This window comes from Colletes gigas, unplaced genomic scaffold (genome assembly GCF_013123115.1).
Source record: "Colletes gigas isolate AHSC1104 unplaced genomic scaffold, ASM1312311v1 Colletes_gigas_Sc00001, whole genome shotgun sequence".
Lineage (NCBI taxonomy): Eukaryota > Metazoa > Arthropoda > Insecta > Hymenoptera > Colletidae > Colletes > Colletes gigas.
This window is the reverse complement of record NW_025106630.1, coordinates 3,149,240-3,169,918: the sequence shown is the minus strand read 5'-3', so window position 1 is coordinate 3,169,918 and position 20,679 is coordinate 3,149,240. Positions and strand designations below refer to the sequence as shown.

At 39.2% G+C, this 20,679-nt stretch overlaps 1 protein-coding gene across 1 annotated transcript; it reads left to right on the top strand.

Annotated features, from left to right (window-relative positions):
- Nucleotides 1–18,265: 18,265 nt before the first annotated feature.
- Nucleotides 18,266–19,705, top strand: LOC122395583 (protein C1orf194). Its single transcript, XM_043393271.1, has 3 exons — nucleotides 18,266–18,469; nucleotides 19,289–19,451; nucleotides 19,530–19,705. The coding sequence occupies exons 1-3, from the start codon at nucleotides 18,266–18,268 to the stop codon at nucleotides 19,703–19,705; spliced, it is 543 nt and encodes a 180-aa protein (XP_043249206.1).
- Nucleotides 19,706–20,679: the final 974 nt, after the last annotated feature.

The window sequence follows — 20,679 nt, the reverse complement described above, 5'->3', positions numbered from 1 at the left end:
CGTTATGAAGAATAAAACAATTGGTCTATTCGCAACAGTACCTTCAAGCAGTATTTCTTTTGAGAATAAACTCATAATTGGAATAAACGTCCACTCGTCTTAAATTCAAACAACCCGTGAGTGGACCATTCTTTCTTTCGCAACGCTAATTTATAAAATAAAAAACTATACGCGAATGGTGCTCGTTATTCGTAAAATGAACCATACAGGGTTCCTTTATTAATTAAATCGCGTGCACCCATATTCAATCATGCGCAACACTAATTTTAATAATGACGTTGAGCCATTCGAGGCTTTGCAGAATCCCAGCTTGCTTCTCGATGATCCTGGCGCAGTGAGCAGCGTTTTGACCAGCTTTTGGGCATTGGATCGCAACTCTAATTAATAAAAAACGCGACAAGATCGCAACGCTAGTTTATAATAGAAAAATTCCAAACGCGATTTCTAACAATAAAAGCAACCGCGAATGGTGATTATTCGCAACGCTACCCTGAAAAGTAAACGCGAAAAATAGTAATTCGCAACGCTAAGAACAAACCGATCGGTACGTTCGCAATGCTATTCTTAAATATCAATAAATGCAATCGCGTATGGAATTCGCAACGCTACCCTGAAAAAGAAACGCGAAAAATAGGAATTCGCAACTCTACGAGCAAACGCGATTATTGTATATACGCGACTCTATCTTTAATGGAAATACATTTATGTTTCGCAACGCTAATGCAAATCGCGTTGCCCAAAAACGCTGGATCAGGTGCTGGCGTCTTCGGTTGTAGCTATAAACATACATGCACAAAATAAACTAACTACATCAAGCTACTTCAAACTACAATAGAGTGGCACATATGGGGATAAAGTTAGACGTTTTAAATATCGCAACACTACGGGGCAACAACGCGATAAATCAACAATCGCAACGCTAATTTATAATAGAAAAATTACAAACGCGATTTATAAGAATAAAAGCAACCGCGAATGGTAATTATTCGCAACACTACCCTGAAAAGCAAACGCGAAAAATAGTAATTCGCAACTCTAATTCGCAATCGCGTTTACTAAAAATTCGCAACGCTATTTTTAAAGCAAACGCCCGGTTCCTAGGTTTGCATAAAGACAATCGCGAATCGTATTTATTCGCAACACTGATATATCAACGCGATAAATATTTGTTCGCAACTCTACGAGCAAACGCGAACATTGTATATTATTCGCAACTCTAACTTTAATCAGGGGCTATTGGTACATGTACATAGACATGTACTGGCCACAAAATAAACTAACTACTACTAGTACTACAATTGGGGTAGAATTTGGGCATTGAAAATATCGCAACGCTAAATAAAAAATCGCACGATTAATCAAGATCGCAACGCTAATTTATAACATGAAAATTACAAACGCGGTTGACATCCATTATATATATAAAAGAGTAAAAAAGCAACGCGAATCGTGATTGTTCGCAACACTACCCTGAAAAGCAAACGCGAAAAATAGTATTTCGCAACTCTACGAGCAATCACGTTTATCAATAATTCGCAACGCTATTTTTAAGCAAACATTCGGTACCTAAGTTTGCGAAATACCAATCGCGTATCGTGTCAAGGCGCAACACTACCCTGAAAAGGAAACGCGAAAAACAGTGATTCGCAACTCTACAAGCAAACGCGATTATTGCATATTCGCAACTCTATGTATATCATAACCGCGAGTTATGGGGAGGGATGGCTGGCATGTATGGTACAATCATGTACCATCAGGTACATGCATACGTGAGCCAGTCAGAAAAATAAACTAACTACAACTACGGACGAGTTAAGTGACAAAGTAGTAACAGGAATGGCTTTCCATTCTCATCCGAGGATGAAGATGAAAAGCCATTTGTTGCAGCCCACTCTTGAGACAGTTTGTCAGGGCCTCTTCGGCTCATCGAGAGCCTTTTCTTTCTTCGGCGGTCCTGCCGATGCCTGAAACTTACGAAAGACTGGGCTCGAGATTTTGTGCAATACGTAGTCTTCCAACAATATACGAATTGTTGCAAGAGCATACGTGGTGAATCTCGAGGGGGCGAACGTTTCGAAAGGGACCTAATCGCGACCGCGAGCGCGAGAGAGCGACTTTAAGAGTCGCGCGATTCGAGGAGTCGAAAATAAAGCCGAAACAAACAGCACAAGTGCACCGTTTGAATCAGCAAGATTTCTACTCTCGAAATCGTAACTACAGAAACAGAACTGCCACGCGAAAACGCGCCTACCCGAATTACTAATGTGGACAGTCCTGCCCTGACCCTACCTACTTAGATTAAGCACACACACACCAGAGAGAAAGTTACCTACCTACCTAACCCTGTATTTAAAAAATTGCAAAACTCAGTCTCTCAAACAAACACTCCACGGTTCTCATTCTGAATGTCCGGGCGCGACCTAAACTAGAGAGGACTCCCCGGGGTTCCTCCGACACCCGGACACAACCTCATTCATACTCTAATTGTGTACGTACCAGTTTTTGCAGTGGACTGACAAAGCTAGTGCCCATTGCGTACTTTTATTATTTATGTAAAACATTTTAATATATCTGATATAGTCTTTATTAAAATATACTCTATACATATATGATTATATAAGATTGAAAAGCTAATTCATTATCACATTTAACAATATCATTGACGTATATGCAATACGAACAATTGCCAAGTAAATAATAACTGTAAGTTTAATATTATTATTACGATTGTTATAAATCTAAGGGTAAAAAATTCTGTATCTGAATTGTAATGAACTTTTGATACGATGCACTTCCACAACTTAACCACAAACACACATATGTGGACAGTACATCGTGCATGATACACTAGCATTGTCAGTCGCACGGATAAATTATTATTGTAAATGTTACAAACTAAGTCATCGTGCCCCGTTGCCTTCGCTCGTGCAAATAACACTTGGGCATGTGCACGAACTTAGGCAACGAACACGGAAAAGTATCCTGAAAATCCTCACTAGAACAACTGGTTATTAATAATTAACTAAACGGTATCTATTCTCAATTAAAATGACTCGACTTGTTATATGTAATATATCGACAATAGAGTACGTTAATATCGAAAGATATTATTATTCAAGAAAAATTTGTGACTGAAATTTAATTGTTCAAAATGTAAGACTTTAATAAAGATTGCATGATAAAAGAATTTACTTTGCATATTGAAATAAATTTGTTAAATTACTATTCAAAATATTCAATTAACCATGGTCGATTCTGTCGTCAAAGTAAATTTAAAAAAAAATAAAATTAACATGCATGTTCCTTTGAGTTGAAAATCGACCAGTCGCGAAACGCCTTCTTGCACATAAAATACATCATATGATGTATTAATTGATAAAACGAATATTTAATAATTATATTAATGATGTAAGATATTTTACTCAATCGTACAATTAATATAATGTTTTCACATAATGTTTTCACATTATATTAATTCATATTCTACTCGATTATATAATTCATATAAAGATAATAAACATATTTCATATATTTTATCAAAATTGTGTAATATTTATTGATAACATTAAAAAACGCGAGTGCAAGAAGATCCTAGCCTGCACTAAAAAAATATAACTCATGGGTATTTTTCATACCCGCGGTCACTTAACTCGTCAAAAATACCAAGTATACAACTGGTCACCCGTGTTGATTCGGATCTTTCATCCTACAACATGGTTGGGGACCAGAGGAACACAAATAGCATGCGACTCACGAGTGATGAACTTGTGCCTCTGGGATGACTGCATAATGATGCTGCTGCTGCCCGGTAGAAGTCATCAAAGCCCCCTGCATGGTCCTGCTATAAAGAATAAGAAAGCAATTATAATCTATTGTTAAAATTATAGAGATTTTTAATTAACAAATTTCAAAGTATAAATTTATACTTACGTTGTTCGCTCGTGGTCCACCGCCCGATACCCCCCGGGTGCTGCTGCTGGTTCCCAGGATCATGTTCAGAAACTGTAAGAAAACTGTAAGAAAACAATTAGAATCTATTGTCAAAACTGTAGAGATTTTTAATTAAAAATTTTCAAAGTATAAATTTATACTTACATTGTTTGCTCGTGGAGCATCGGCTAATAGTCCTCTTCGGTGATGCACTGACTCTAATTCCGGTAACGAGGAGTTTAAATTTCAAATTAAAAAAATAATTAATTTGATTGGAAAGTATTACATTAGATTACCGCGGCCGAAGATTGAAATCGGCGAACAAATGATTCTATTATCGCGATTCAGAAAACAGAAAGAGCCACGATGCTTTGTAAATAATTTAATACCGCGTAAGAAACACTGCTTCTATTCTCGCGTTTGCCTAACACCGTGAACGATAACGTACTCGGGGTCACTTTGCCCCGAGAAACAAACTTGTTATTACGCACAATCACTGAATCTACCGGCCGCATTGCGCGCGGCCAACAAATTTCCTGGAAAGAAAAGAGCTGAAAAGAAAGGGACAGGAGACAAGAAACACAACAAGCACACCTGTGCTTAGCCTACTGGTTTTCTTTTTTCATCTTCTTATAAGAGTTCGTCAACAGAAATACTGCTTTACTTAATACTACTGCATAATACATAATTTGCCACGTAAAAGTTCAATGCCACGAAGGCGAAATATTCTCAATCAATGAGAATTTCAACGATAAAATATTATCTACGAAAATAATTACGTACAAGTAATTATTCAATTTATAAATATTATATCACTAAATTTCATAGTTAGAGTTGTAAGCATGATTATGTTTACTTCATCTAATGTGAGAGTATCCGATAATTTTTATAAATATTCCGAAATTTGCAAAAATTAAAGTTCGTTAATTATTTATGCTTTAATAGCATATTCCAACTACGTGGTTTCTACGTTTTCTTAAACTTGCATCGAAATATATATGCAAATTGCAATTACAACAATTCATAAAGAAATATAAAAAATCAATTAAATAAATAACACTCGGAAATATTCAATCGCGATCAGAATACAGTTAAATATAAACTATTCCAATTTATCGTCGATATCTACCGACGCCATTTCTGTATACTTCGATATATGTACATACATATATCGAAGTGGATAAAAAGTTTGTCAAAGATTTTCATAATTTATCTTAACAATGGCCGATTACAAAATTAAGATCATGCTTGCATCGAATAACGTAATAATCAGATAAAAATATATAAATATTGATATGGATATTAATTTTTGTTATAATTGTTTACAAGTTACCAATATTCCCTCCAAAATTTGTCGACTCGTCTGCCATCTGTTATGGTGTCGTTTACGCGCCAATGAAACTTTCCATGGCGTCGAATTTCAATCCGAGACTGCAACAGAAATGAAATACAAATTAAATCATAATTAAACAATAATTGATAATAATGAAGAAACATTAAAAGGTTAGAAACACGTATGTACCTCGTTGGTCGCGAAACGCTGACATGTCTTGGCAGGTTCCAACAAGTCTTATTATTCCTTAATTTCGAGTTCCAATAAGAGACTGTAACAGAAACGAAATAACGATGCATTAAAGTACGCAAACGATTATTACAATTAAGTAATGATTAAATCGAAACCGTATTGCAAGAGATCGTAAGTAGTAATACGCGAGTAGTAATAGTGGAAGGATAAACAGGTTAGAAATACGCACCTCGGTCGCGAAACGCCGATACGTCTCGACACGTCTTGCTATGTTTATTTTCAAAGTATGAATGATGGCCGTCCTCTGTGCTCGGCAACGCTCGCGAATTAGGCGGCGGGGTGGGGGAAGCTCCGATGTCTCGCGAAGCTTGTATTACGAACCCAAGGGATGCCTCAAATAGAAACCGCGGATAGACTGATTTTAGCAAATTATTTACAACTTTAACTAGTCAAGGAAACGCGAATAATTCGTACTTTTCAACTCGTATGCATTTACACTAATTCAGTGAGTTTCTCAACTGACCGCCATCCATGAGAAGAGGCCGCTAAAATCAGCTCCGAATTTTCAGGTCGGTATGGCAGTCAGATTCGGCCGCGAAAGTCCATAAGGTGAAAAGTCTACTCGTATACCTCGTCTGTGGTATAACCTCCCTATCTGTAGTATTACTCATTTTCTATTCGTTAATTTTTGTTAATACGTGTCTTTTTGTACATCAGTTCGAATAATTGCCATACCGAGTGAAAAATTCGGAGGTGATTTTAGCGTTCTCGTCAGTTTAGAAACTATTCACTGAATTAGTATTGATGGACAGACAGTTGTAACGTGTGCGTAAATACATGCGAGTTGACTATGGGGAAGGGATTGAAATTCATTTCTGAATCTGTTAGTAATGTTGCGGGTGACATGAAAATGGTAATGGGGCTCTAGAGCTCCAGGAAAATGGGCCAAAAAAATACATTGGGTGAAAAGTCCACTCCTATACCCAGTCTGTGATCCTATCGTCTGTGCTTCCGGCTGTTTGTTAACTTTACCGATATCAGCACTTCAATTGGCTATAGTTCCGAAGATCACCGTTCTTTAAACATAAAGGGCGCTCGAGAACCATTGGTTTTTTACTAAGTCGGCATTTCAGTTCGTCTATCCTATACCTCGCGAGTATTAATATATTTACCGCTTGTCAGTATTGGTTCACTATAGCTTTCGTCGATAAAACAGATATCACAGAAAGAAGTTGAAGTTTATTACGACATGTATTGCCGAATATATTGACATTGTTACCTTGGAAAATATTCAGTATTGACTTAATTTAGCTTCGCGTGGATATACTAGTATTTCAAAGCGTTGCTAAGAAATTTATTCAGTTCTTATCGTTCCTCTTCGCTTCGCTGTAAGTCGAAACAGTCTCTTTTATCATAAAGGTCAGTATTTTTAAAAATTTACTCTCACTGTTTATTAACTTTTCTTTATCATTTGCTACTTTTGTCTTCCTTGAGTAAATAAATGTCAATAGCTTGTTATTTATTGATTTTAGAAAATTCAATTCTATACAAAATATATTTTATTCGATAGGGCTCGTCGAACAGAAGTATTTCACTGTTTTTGTATATTTTTCGGAATATCTAGTAGCCGATAAATAACGAATTTATTGATCTTGACGTGGTCCCTACCCTCGAGGCATACATTATTTCTTGCAACTATTGTCTTCATCGAATAGTACGATCTGGAATGCTAAAATAAGTTCAGTAACGAACAGGATAAATCGCTGGTCGGCTCAAGCAACCTTCCAGTAAAATTTCGAAACCACTGAATCAACGATAAGGACACTCGATATCTTTGCGTGTTCGATTCCCCTGGCTGTCGTCGGGATGTGATTACGGTGCGGCGTACGCGGACCTATCGCAATAATAATATTCACGAGTCGAAACAACTCCCACAGGTGAAATGATCAAAGTTTACTATCCGGATTGTTGTCCGTGGCTGTCGCCGTCAATTTCTACCTAATATGTCACGTAGAAACTACGGAATTGCCTGGAGGGCGTCTTTGATCTCGCAAACGGAACCGTGCTTGCCCACCTTCCGAAAACTCACCCTTCGAGTCGCACGCCACGTACAAACGCGCGAGGGTCGCTAAATCCAATTTTATTGTTTGCACGCTTAGGAAATCCGAAATTACGCTACTCTGGCCATGAAACATAAATCGTTGGCCTCGATTTCGAACGAGTCGAGATTATTTTTAAAAAAGACTTTGAATGCCCCATGGGGCTGGTTAATCAATTTATTCAACGCCCACGGCGGCGGACCGCTTCTTAACATTACATTCTATTCTTGGTAATATCGTATAGAAAGAGTGTATATAAATTTCCATCGTGATATACTCTTAAAAGACGCTAAGTAACTTTTGGCTGACTTAAACTTTAAACAAAATGGCAACTTACAGTAGTATACGAATTTAGTTTCAAGTTTTTCTTCAAACGAGGCAGTACATATGAATTTCGATGATCAGAGTTCTGAAAATTTAAACAATCGAATATTGGATAAGTAGGATTGTTAATGAAACCGAAGGCTGGAAACGTTGAACAGATATAGTTTGTTCAAAATTTCATTATTTTAAGGTTTGCTTCTTCCCACAATTATTATAACTCTTTAAATAGGTGTAATGTCGAAAGAACAAGATATACAGGGTGAAAAATTTTAATGGGAGATTCTGGAGGGCAAAATAAGACGAAAATCAAGATTATCAATTTCTTGACTGAAGCTTCGTTAAAAAGTTATTACAAAATTAAATTAAAAAATATCAAATCGTTCTAAAAAAATTATTTTCGGTTGTAGGGGTTGATTACAATCACTTTTGGTCATTACATATACCCCCGAAATCCCACGCATTTTCGAGAAAAAAATTCCTTACCGAAAATCTAATTTGAGGCCTGAAATGGTTCCCCGAAATTTCATGCGTATCATTAAAATGTCATAACTTCTGAACGGATTGGGGGATTTTAAGGTTTCAAATTGCAAACAATGCGTATTTTGATGCAGAATATGTAGAAATGCCAAAAATATTCGAAAAGTTGTTCCTTAACCCCGTAAAGTAAGAAAAACTCCATAAAAATGGTCCAATTTTCAAATGGTCATAACTCCTATAATAGTTAACATATTTCAATGAAACTTTTTTCTGAAGTAGAGCTCATGGGTACCTGCAGAAAAGTATTAGACAACTTTTTCGTAGGGCGTTAAATAAAATGATTAAAAATGAAAAATTTAATTTTTAAGAAGAATCGACATATTTAAATTTTTCGACTAAATTTTTCGACAAAAAAAAAATTTCAAATAATTCTGGAAAAATTATTTTTTGTTGCGGGGGTCAATTACAATCATTTTTGATGAATAGATATAGCCCCGAAATCCTGCGTATTTTCGAGAAAAAAATTCAATACGGGCGGAATTTTAAACGTTAATAACTTTGTAACGAACACTCCATCAATAAATTCGTATTCTTGATTTTCGTCCTATTTTGGCCTCCAGAATCTCCCATTAAAATTTTTCCCAGGGGTGGGCGAACATCCTGTATAACAAAATATTAATCGTGAATTATTTTTTCTTTCTTGCTATTTTCGAAATTTCTATTTGAGTACATCGACATCGAGGGGAGAGAAAAGTAGAAGTACACATTATTTTTCGAAGAAAAATATTAATATCGTTGCAACTATTTATTTACGGTTTCGCAAAAATTGTGATTCGGTATTCGGGGGTGTCTTTTAATAGAAAATTAATGTAAACAGCACGGAAAAGAGGCGTTTCTGGCCAGAGAGAAGCAAAGGAACGTAAATAGCGTGGAAAAAAAAGGGCAGCAGAAGGGCGAAAAATTGACTTGGCGATCTATGTTTGGCACGATCATAGATCATTCCATTGTTGCAAAAGGGGGTGTGTGTGCACATTATAACAGGGACATAATGGCGCACCAATGTGTACACACAACGGGGACGGCGGCGACACAGAATGTGCGGTGTTTGGTCTCCATTAATATCGGATCGACTGGATGGTTGCTGCAGGCCATCTCTTGTATCTCTCGCGCTTTTTTTTTTTATAGGGCCATATGTCTCCTGTGTATCGCGTCCCGGAGCGGGACGCTCATTTGTCAGCACGCAATCTGCTATTGTCGCGATTTGATGCGAGGCAGTCAAAACACCTACCCGATTTTTGAGCAATTCTACAGTTCGGCGAACTTTTTCTTGAACAACTTTTGCTCAAAAAGCTTAATTTTATTACACGAGGGATTCTAATCCAAACTTACGCGACGTAGAATGGAGAAGGGTTAAACTATGAAATGCAGACTCAAGTCAATGATACATAAATGGAATTAAATTGTAAAAAAAGTGCATACAATCGCAATTCCATATTTTCCAACTATATAACCCTTCGCTCGCCCTTCGCGAAAATGGCATAAGCGATTACACGGGGAAGTTTCGAACAGCGACGGAGAATGGAAGTTTGATCGGTAGAAAATACCGAAAGGTTAAGGAGAGGGTGATTCCCCGCGGTGTATAATATCAATGGACGAACGGCTGGCTGGCGATGATCGTATCACATTAGCAGCGGACCGTTCTATGAGCAACTACCACCAGTGCGGCAGCTCCTATGCTCGCCCAGAACCCCACGGGGTATACATATATTATAAGCTGGAAGTGTCACCCTAACTGCGGCGCCTCGGTGCAAAATAAACGATACCTAATTACACGCATCCCGTCCGCGCGAAAGCCGAACGAAGGTGGCCTCCTGTTTAATGGGATTACGAAATTACAATTTAAATTGATTGTCCGTGCACGATCGCTCTTTCTGCAAGTCTCTCGATGCATTTCAGCGCATGAATCTTCTCTTCTTTTAAAAAAATTCGAACGTTCTGCTATGTCCGCGAGAATCTCACTGCATCCTCAGATTTCGTGATAACTGCTTCATAGCGGTGTGTTGGGAGTAATACGAACGCAATATTTTTCGTAGAAAGTCAAAGCATTGCACGCGGGGAAAAACGAACTCCAAGTTTGCTCTCGCCCTACCAATTTGTCTTTTTATCATCTTCTATGTTTAAATACGCGTTCAACGAATCGATTCTAATGAGAGTACTACGCGTACTCGATAGTACGAGAGATCTTGATGGTGTGCGCAAGGTAAATGCGCAGAAGATTATTCGCCGTCCATTACTACATGCGCGCGCAACGAGACTTAAGATTTAAGATTTGAACAGTTTATTTGGATGTCAAAAGATTTCTATCTGTGCATTAACATTATTACATTTTGAGGACCTTCCGAAATCTTACTTTTTAGATGGCTTAAAACAGTTGGAGAAACGTTTGGAAAAGTGTATAGAGCTAAAAGGAGATTATGTTGAAACATACAAAAAAATCTACCTAAAATAATTTCTTTTTCTAAGGACTTATGGAACGAACCTTGTAGAAACTATAACGATACGAATAAAGTTTGATCGCAACAAGCAAAATAATCACAAAAGTCAAAGCATCGTACAGGGCACACCATTTTGTAATTGAATAATTTCGTAATCGTCCAGGATCGAACGAAACGGTCGAAATTTTGTCTCCGATGATCCCGGTTCGTAATTTTTGCGCGTAATCCGTCCGCGTGCAATTGCACCGGCGACATAAATTTTTGTTACTCACCGCGATCGTTTTCAGTGTTGTCAATTCCATTTAAAAATCTCCGCCGCGCGGCTGCCGCAGCTTCGACATCTGGATGTACCTCGTAATATATAGAGGTGTCTGCGTGGCGGACCGCGTATATCAGCTTCGCTTGCTGCCAAGAGGGTGGCTTGCAGTGGGTGTGCCTGGCGATGATTAATTAGCGTTTGATGAATATGTATGAGAGAAAGGCAACCGACTCTGCTACACACGCGCACACGTAGCCCGACGGAACATCCCCTGCGTTACAATAACGTCCAACCCCCTTCGTGTACCTAGCTTCAACCCCGGTTTGCTCTCTATGCTTCACCTCGACGAATTCTGCGACTCCTCCGTGAGCTGTATAACAATGCGTTTTCGGGCAAAAATTTCGTTACAGGGCGACGTTGCTTCCGCCATCTGTTATGATTTACGTCCGTACTAGCAAATTCGGGATCCTCGGGGAATTTCGTTAAAATATACCGCCGGATCAGAAACACGTTCGGTGCACAGGTACAATACTGTCTTTTTAATCAAATTTAATCAAGGAGACTTATTTATCCAGTTGAGGGTAGTAAAATTTTCAGTGAAAGGAGCATACGGTACTACAAAATTTTTTTTATGTTCCATATTTCGGAAAACGCGTTACGCGAACCCCAATCCTGGCCCGTCGCGTCGATTTTCCACCGATATCCATCGGTAACGCGTAAAACGGGCGTTGTATCATGGCGAAATATCATCTCGGGACGCGGCTGAGGGGTTTAGATTTCGCCAAAATGCGAAGCTGAAAGGCTGCCGCGCGGATTGTTCGCGCCGCGACGGAGAACAATGCAAACAATGGCAGGGACGAAGCGCTGCGGTGAGACTCGGCTTACGCGGTGAATACAATTACATTATGAACTCGATTACCATTTAAATGGAAACAAACGTGAAATGCTAAAATACACCGACGACTCCCCCCCCGCCCCCGCCCCCGCCGGCCAACCCGCTCCGCCGTGGCACTGCAACGCGCGCGAAAATGTGCAACCGCCTCTCGAGTCCTCGATCATCGGTATGCAAATGGCGTTGCGCGTGTAAGGGTGGCGCGAACGCGTTCGACCCCCACCCCCATCCACCCCTTTCGGCTGAAAACTATCTCGCGCGAGAGAATTTTTCTCGCCCCGGAGAATCGGGATTTCGAAAAATTATTTGTTCTAATAATTCCTTTTTATCCAAACTGGAATTAATTTTGCCCCGTTGATCCGAAACTTTCGCGGCGATCGTTGACTTCCGTGTTTGGACAGCGAAACGTCCGTATGACGCTAAAATTTTCAACAACGAGAATCGAAACAGTAGCAGCGACCATTTGTTTTTTATTTAAGACATTTATACAAAAAAGATTTTATTCCGATTAAATTACAACAGAATAAGCTATTTTATCATTTTGCAAATAGACGTTGTCTTAAGTTTATTTAAACGGGCTGAGTTTCTCTGAGTTTCGTTTCACTGAGACGAAACGTTCTCGTGTGAAATCTGCCCTAAGGTTCGTTTCGGTTCCCACCTTCTCTGTCTGACCGTCGCTGGCGGAAAAGACTTCCGTTTAACGTGTCCCATCAGCACCCCAATTCTAATTATTATACATTTAATTTCCTAATGAACCGTATCGAACGCCAGGGTCGACGAAACGGCGCACTCGTGCACTGATTTCACGGGCCACCTGTCGCACTACTGTCGTACCCACCCCATTGGTTTCATCGAATTGGACACGCAGGGTGTAAGACATTATTCTACGGGAACCGGGGTTCTAGAGAGGTCGATGAAGTTACAAGTATTTTTCAGGCCATATACTCTGATCGAGAATTAGTTCTTTATCAAAGGCTTCTGACATCGTGCGATCGACTGTGAAATTTTCTCGCGACGGAAGTGATTTCGCGACGCCAATAATCGGATGTTCCGCTTACACCGAGCGATCGAATTGTTAGAAAGACTTCGAGATCACTGGTTAATTGATATTTGATTGATAATGGAATTTAAAGTATACTTAACCCCTTGACCTACGATTTAATTAGAATTCTTCAAATGTATACTGTTTAGTTTGCATTTAAATTGATTACTGTATATAAAATGTAACTGTTTCTACGGAATAACGTTTTTTGAATCGCATAGACGTTACCTGTTATTCAGTGGCCCTTTGTAGAATGTTCCTCGTTTCGGGGTTCACAAAGGAACGAAAATCAGGGGCGTGTCGTTTATATTTTGCTGTTTGGACGTTTTCGAACAAAGCTATATCAATATTTCTTGCGTTTCTGTGGTCATATGGCGCGACCTATTTCATTCTTCGTAGTTTTCGAAATGTGACATTCGAACGAAACGTATTTTCGACCGATAAATGACTTTCAGTTGAAATTTTTTATATACATTAACGAATATTTTATTTTATTATCTACTATTATAACATCGCTTCTTTTTAAGTTTAAACAAGAAATATCAGATTTCTATGATAGGTGAAAATTCGGGGTGAAAACTACCCTCACTGTTATGGGTAATTCAGTCAAATTTTTTGAAAATTAATGCAGATAAAAAGGGAACGTCAAACATCTATAAAGATTCGTTTTCGACATGCAACAATATACACGACACCCCATTGTGTCTAATCGGATTTATCGTAGACTGATCCAATCTATTTTGGCTATTATAGCACCATCCATTTGCTGAAATTTATATTCACATTACCATTAGTTTCCTAGAAATATAACTAAGTAGGCATTTCATGCACAATTTCAAGGGTTAGAACACAAATGTATAAAAGAGAATACGTGACTTTTTCTGAATTTTTTTGTGTTCATTCGACGGAACGCGTTCTTTCTTAGAGTAGGAATAGCGACAGGAGAGTAACAATAATGGAAAGTTGGATAGGTATGCGGTTAAAGTCGACTGTTCTTCCGAGGATCTACCAGCGAACATACGGCGTTAGAAAAAAGAAAGAGGGAGAATGGATCCCTTGTAGATAGATAGGTGCGGTCACTGTCAGGAGGGTTGACAAAGGCTGACCAGGGGTAGGTACATTCAAATGGTAATCGGCGCGCGTCTAACATACACCGACCCTCCGACCCCCGTGCTCACGCTTAAGGGGGTGCGAGCACACCCTTGGCATACACCCTGCACATTCGCACCAGAATCCAACCAAATATTGGCAATATCATCCCCGGCGTTGCTCTCCGCGACCTGCCTCCTACACTCGCTGGGAAACGATGTCCATTTGAATGCACGATTCCATTACCGATGTCGATATATCGGTCGGAGGATATTACGGGATTAGGATTTCAAGGGAAATCTGAAAGAATACCCTGCTACTCTGCCATCCTCCGATGTATATGTAATACACTTGCACAATTTAACGGCGGTGTTGATCGGATGCTGCAGTTTTGCACGCTTGTAGAATTATTTAACCGATCCTCGAAACTAACGGCAGGATTTACGCGAGTATATATATCAGCAACACTGCAGCAACACCTAAATTCAAAGGAAGATTTCCTTTCTTATTCTTGACGCAGCTTCTTTCGATTTTACGACAGGTTATTATCTCATCGTTGCTGAAACGTTGATATTTAACAGTTTGTTCAATTTTACGTTACTGTTTGGTACCGAAATCTCAATCAATATTCATCTTAAAAGTATTAGTATTCAAATACCAATACCGGATGCATTCTATCGTTTGATACGATTGGGGTCGTGTTATTACAATGCTGGAAAGTTAACCGTGTAAATTTTTATGAAAGTTAACCGTTCGTAACTGTCGTCACATAATCGTTCTCACCCCTCGACGTTCGCGATCGTTCGATAGCACGCGTAATCCAGCATTCTTCCGTGTAAACGGCTACTTATCTCGCTGGTCATCGTTACCGGAGATCAGGTGGTAGGAACAATTATCTCGTAAAACGCTTGGCAAGGCTTTACCAGCCGTATTCGGTATTCACGAATCGGTCCGTGATTTGCGATTGGTGTTGATTCAGTGCCGCGCAACGTCGCACGTGCACCGATGTAGACGCACGCAAAGCTCCCGCAACCCGAACTTTAGCACGCGCCACGATTATGCGATTACGCGATTACGCGTGTCGGCTCCTGGTATCGTACCCAGGGCGTCGAAGGAGAGGTCCGTGGACGATACACCGTGCCCGTGCAACGACACGGAAGATTCTTTGCCCTTAAACACCCTCGTTCCATCCTGCAACCGGCGCATCTGTCGGGGGAAAAAAACGATCTCCAAGTTTGCTCTCGCCCTACCAATTTGTCTTTTTATCGTCTTCCGCGTTTAAATACGCGTTCAACGACTCCACGAAGCGCGAGAATTTCTATTTTTCCGACTAGAGTACTCCGCGTGCTCTTGATGTGCGCAAGGTAGATGCGCGGAAGATTATTCGTCGTCCATTACTATATGCGCGCGCAACGAGATTTAAGATTTGAACAGTTTATTTGGATGTCGTAAGATTTCTATCTGTATATTAAAAAAAAAGGAGAATAAATGTACGTCTACGTTTAATACCGTGTCATAAAGGATTAGCAATGTACACGTACACGCGATGGTGCACAACGTTTCCCAACACAATTGCACGTTTAAAATCGGTAGTAACGTATCGATGCACGATCGTGTATGACGCCTGTGAACCGAGTGGCAGCAAGAATTAAGGGAGGCGGGAGTGATACACGCAGTACCGGCACGAGCCGACACGTGGCTGTACCGCTTTATACAAACAGCATTATGCACGCTCGTGCTAACATAAATTACTGCGGGTTTAATATTGGACGTCGACGTTGGCCATGGCCGACCACCTCCTGAGCAAAACATGTTAAATGCGGGGAACCAAGCATACTCGGTGGCGTTGCTTACTTTCTTCGATTCTTCTTTCAGGTGTTACCCCAAACAAGGGGGTTACTTATTCGACGAGTCAACACACAAATTCGTTACACTTTAGACACTTTCCTAGAATTTTGATCTTTCGAGAACGCGTTATTGAAATATTATTCCGCTTTTTCCCGTTTCGGATTCAAGAGGACGATCGTGAGTTTCTAGCTAATTGCACTGATTACGAAAAGTTTCAGAAGTTTTGGAAAATAACTGGATCGTCGATCTATATCGTAAACCCGGTCGATTCGTTCAAGGCTTAATATCGATAATTAAGACTACGCCCACAGATAAGGTTTTCTTTCTTTTTCTCGTTATTTCGAGATACGGCTCGACAAAACAACATGGCCGTTGCACCGATCGTATTTAACCAGTTAACTGTGGCACGCTCGTTTGAGAGCGCGCACCGTTTTGTGTCGCCAGAATCGAGCCATGACGAGTATACTCGTCAATCACAGAGTAAGTTGCGCTGGTAAGATATTGGATCAAAAAGATGGGTTTATTTTATAAAATTGACAATTTTATTAGTAATATTTACTTATTTGTTTAACATACACATATATTACATACATATTAAACTAAACACGCAATAAAAACCCACTCGATAGCTAGATATCTTCGGGCCAGTAGGTATCAATAGGCTCAGCGCCTGGTCGGTGTCACGCATTTGTCCCATGACTGACCATACCTGAAGGAACCCTATTATAAATCAACTTTCTGACTTTTGCCTTTGCCCCTTTTAGGCTAACATCTAAAAAACGTTATCATTGCACATAAATAAATTCGTTATGCGAACTGGTAAGCTGTTTCAGCCGGTGCATACGGGGATGCATAAGTTCATCTCAAATTATTTATATTTTTTATTTGCTTGTTTTATTCCGCCATGGCCTCAAAATATTCTAAACATCTTGAAATTTAAGAATATGTTTTGTTTTTCTCAAAAATTACAATTTAAATAGTCAATGGTAACTACTTTATAGGCATGAGGAGTATACTCGTCAATACACAAAATCGTGCCACTTCTCCATGACGAGTATACTCGTCAATCACAGTTAACTGGTTAAAGAAACGATAAAGAAATAAATAACAGTCCGCTTGTTTCGAATCGTCGTCTTTATAAATATTTAAACAGGGTGGTTATACGCCTCGGAGGGTTCTTCCGTTTTTGTAATAGCAGATTAATAACAAGCGTCGTAAATATATGGAAAATTATCGATTCACAAGTTTGAGAAACACTGGACTAGACGAAGTCCTTGAAAAAGAATGTATTTCAGCGAGGCGTCGCGAGCGGAAGGAAGAATTTAATCACCGGCATCGAGCACGGTGCAAACAGCTGACTACTTGGATGTAAATGAAGACGGAGAGGCAGCCGTGTATGAATGGCGGCATTCGGGGAAAGTCTCGGTTAAATTTTACAATAAGCCCTTTCACGGCTGCTGAACGTGGAAGCGCTTGTAAGCGACTTTGGGGGAGTCTTACGAGACGCCCTTGGAAAGTAGCCTGAGCGACTGTAAAGGCGAGAATGAACGAAAGGAGAGAATGAAACGGGCTCGATAAGTGGACACCCCGCGGAGAATGATGGGATGCAGACCTCCTGCATGAATTAAAGGCGTCCGTTTATGAATGACCGCGGATCGAGATCGAGATTCCACGAAGTGAAATGTTTCGAGTGTGGCTGACCCTTTGCTCGACACCAAGCCGCGTCTTAATCTCCCGAAAAAGGGAAGCAAAGACCGGATGTTAATCCTCGAATTCAGCCGTTCCATCGATCCTGGTGAAACGAGGACGAAGGGGATCGAGTGACTCTAAATATTTTTAGAAACTTCTATCGACGCACAAAGTGTTTCGAAATTGGAAATACGAGCTTGGCTGGCTATCAGAGCTCGTCAAAATGCAGTTTTAATATTCTTTCGTGTTGTAAAGGAATAACGATACCTGATGGTTGTCTTTTTGTGACACCGGACATATTTCTCTAAATATTTTTTATAATTTTCTGTATTCGTGTCAAATGTAAAAATTGTATGAATGTAATAATAGAAATGCATCGAGAACGCGCCGTGCACTCTGAAATTTTATATTTGTTAACAATCGTAAAAATATCGTTTGTTTTGAATCGATTGGGTTCGATCGAAAGTATTTGTAAGCCTATTTCTCGTCGCGTTTCGATACACGTGCTTCATAATTATGTGATATTTTAAGGGATAGTGAGTCACCCAAATTTTTATACAAAATCGGTGGCGTCTACGGTTGCAGATCGTGGTAAAATGGCGGAAGTGAGTTATGTTCGAAATCCTTACCCGGTGCCCGATGTTGTTCGCGAGGGAACGTGGATCCAACGACCTGTACTGGGTAATAAAGTTTCGCCGAACGATAAACGCTGGAGCGCCAACTTAAAATCTTACGAACGTCTCTTTGCTCATCATACCCTGAATAGTATACGGAAAGACGCTAGACTTATGAGATTACAGGTAATACATCGTGCGTTAACCTAAATTTCTTGTCGCTACTTAAGTATCCCTTTTACTACGATCCTTCGTAATTGCAAATTTTCGCTTTCATTTAGTTAATCTCATTTAACAGTAAGAGAGCAGTTTATTTTTTAAAACAGTAATGTAAATTACAATTTTTGTTTAATTAACAAGTAATTTTAGCATTCACTGTATTATGAGACGTATTATACAGGGTGTTCGGCCAACCCTAGGAAAAATTTGAATGAGAGATTCTAGAGACCAAAATAACGTTTATCGTATTATAACGAAATTATTGTTAAAAATTATTATAAAATTTGTCTACCTACACGAATTTTTTTCTCGAAAGTGGGTAGGATTTCGAGGGTATGTCTATTCACCAAAAATGATTGAAATTGACTACTGCAACCAAAAATAATTTTTTTAGAACGATTTGAAATTTTTTAATTTTGTCGAAATATTTCACATCTCGAATTTTTTTCTAGAAAGTGGATAGGAATTCGAGGGTATGTCTATTCGCCAAAAATGATTGTAATTTGCCCCGGCAGTCAAAAATATTTTTTCCAGAACGATTTGAAAAGTTTTTTTCACCGACAATTTTTCAGTCTTTTGGAACTTCAAACGTTAATAACTTTTTAACGAAGCCTCAATCAACAAATTGATATTGTTGATTTTCGTCTTATTTTGGCCTCTAGAATCTCCCATTCGAATTTTTCCTAGAGATGGCCGAACATCCTGTATAGTAAACGAAAGTAACTTGCTCCATAATTGTATTTATTATGAAACAGAACATGTTTGACTTAATCCTATGATTTTTAGGAACCGAACGATGCACTTGATTTGGCGCTGACAACCGTGTACGTTCACAGTAAAGACACACTGGTGCCCAAAGTGTACGTTACTATGCAACCGGAAGCATTAGGACAAAAGACATGGCGCGTTTTGAAAAATCAGATCGAAGTAAAGTATAGTATAACATCAAGTAATTTGATTATTATAAGATCGAGCTGTATATGATTTTCGTTTACCAAGGTTTACAAAAGAGCAAAGGTGTTTGAAGAAGGCGAGGATGATCCCGTGTCATTGTTACTAGAGAGATCGCATTGTTATCGTGGCCCAGTGGCAGAGAGAAGAGGTCATCCGAGTAACGTGAAATTGAATATCACCGGTCCACACTCGGTTCAATCTAATCCCGGATACAGTCGCAAAATCGACGGAACTTTTTACAGTATTTAAACACGGATTTATACGATGTTTGAAATGAAAACTCACGAGCCGAAGCTGAGCTAACAATCGTATTTGAGGAAATTAAATCGACGATTTTATAATTATCATTGCCACCATCGGTCGTTTCTATGTATTCTGTTTAGGAATACATTTCATTTTCGGATAATTTAATCGACGAATCCCGTACCTTCACGGTTAATTAACATGTCGCTTTTGTCATCGTGCTTTAATATATTTTTTACGGTTTTAGCTAATTGTATACAAATATTCTTAAGCAGCATGTAGATAGTGCTTATAATTTACAATTGCAATTTTAACTTTATATTTACATTTTAAAACTGCACTTTTAATTGAAGTACGAAATAAACATAAATCGAATCAACGATGCAATGAACTATGAAATATCTTAATATGCAATTAAAATGTCAACAGTTGCCCTGTATTCCTCTATTCGAACGTCACAGGTCCTCCATATTTACCATTGCACCTCTATTCAACAAAAATAAGTAATAAACAATTATTAATAAAATTGCTAAAGCAGACCTAATCGCAAGCTACCAAACGTAGTATTTTGTTCCAGCTGTCCAACCGATTTTTTATTTTAATAACAAAGTAAAGCATTCAAAGAAAGTCTCAGAGTCAAATAGCCAAAATCGAGGATAGTCCCTAAACTGTAGAGCAACCCGAGAGAAGATAGTGATCGTTTGGCGGCACATTAAAAAGTTCACGCGTCTATCATCTCGTGCAAACAAGGTTAACCTTTCCGTAAACGCGTGACGCCCTTCGAGCCCGCTCGTATCTGCTCGTGTTGACAAATTTGTTCGATAGATATCGCGATATCATAATGCAGTCCCTTAAGAATCTTGGTCCGCGATCTACCGCTCCCAAGCTTCAGATTCGCCCTTTCAGACAACGGTCGGATGAGAAGGCAGGCGATCAGCGTGAGTCAGTGCACAGAACGTTTCTCATTGCCGAAGGGACAG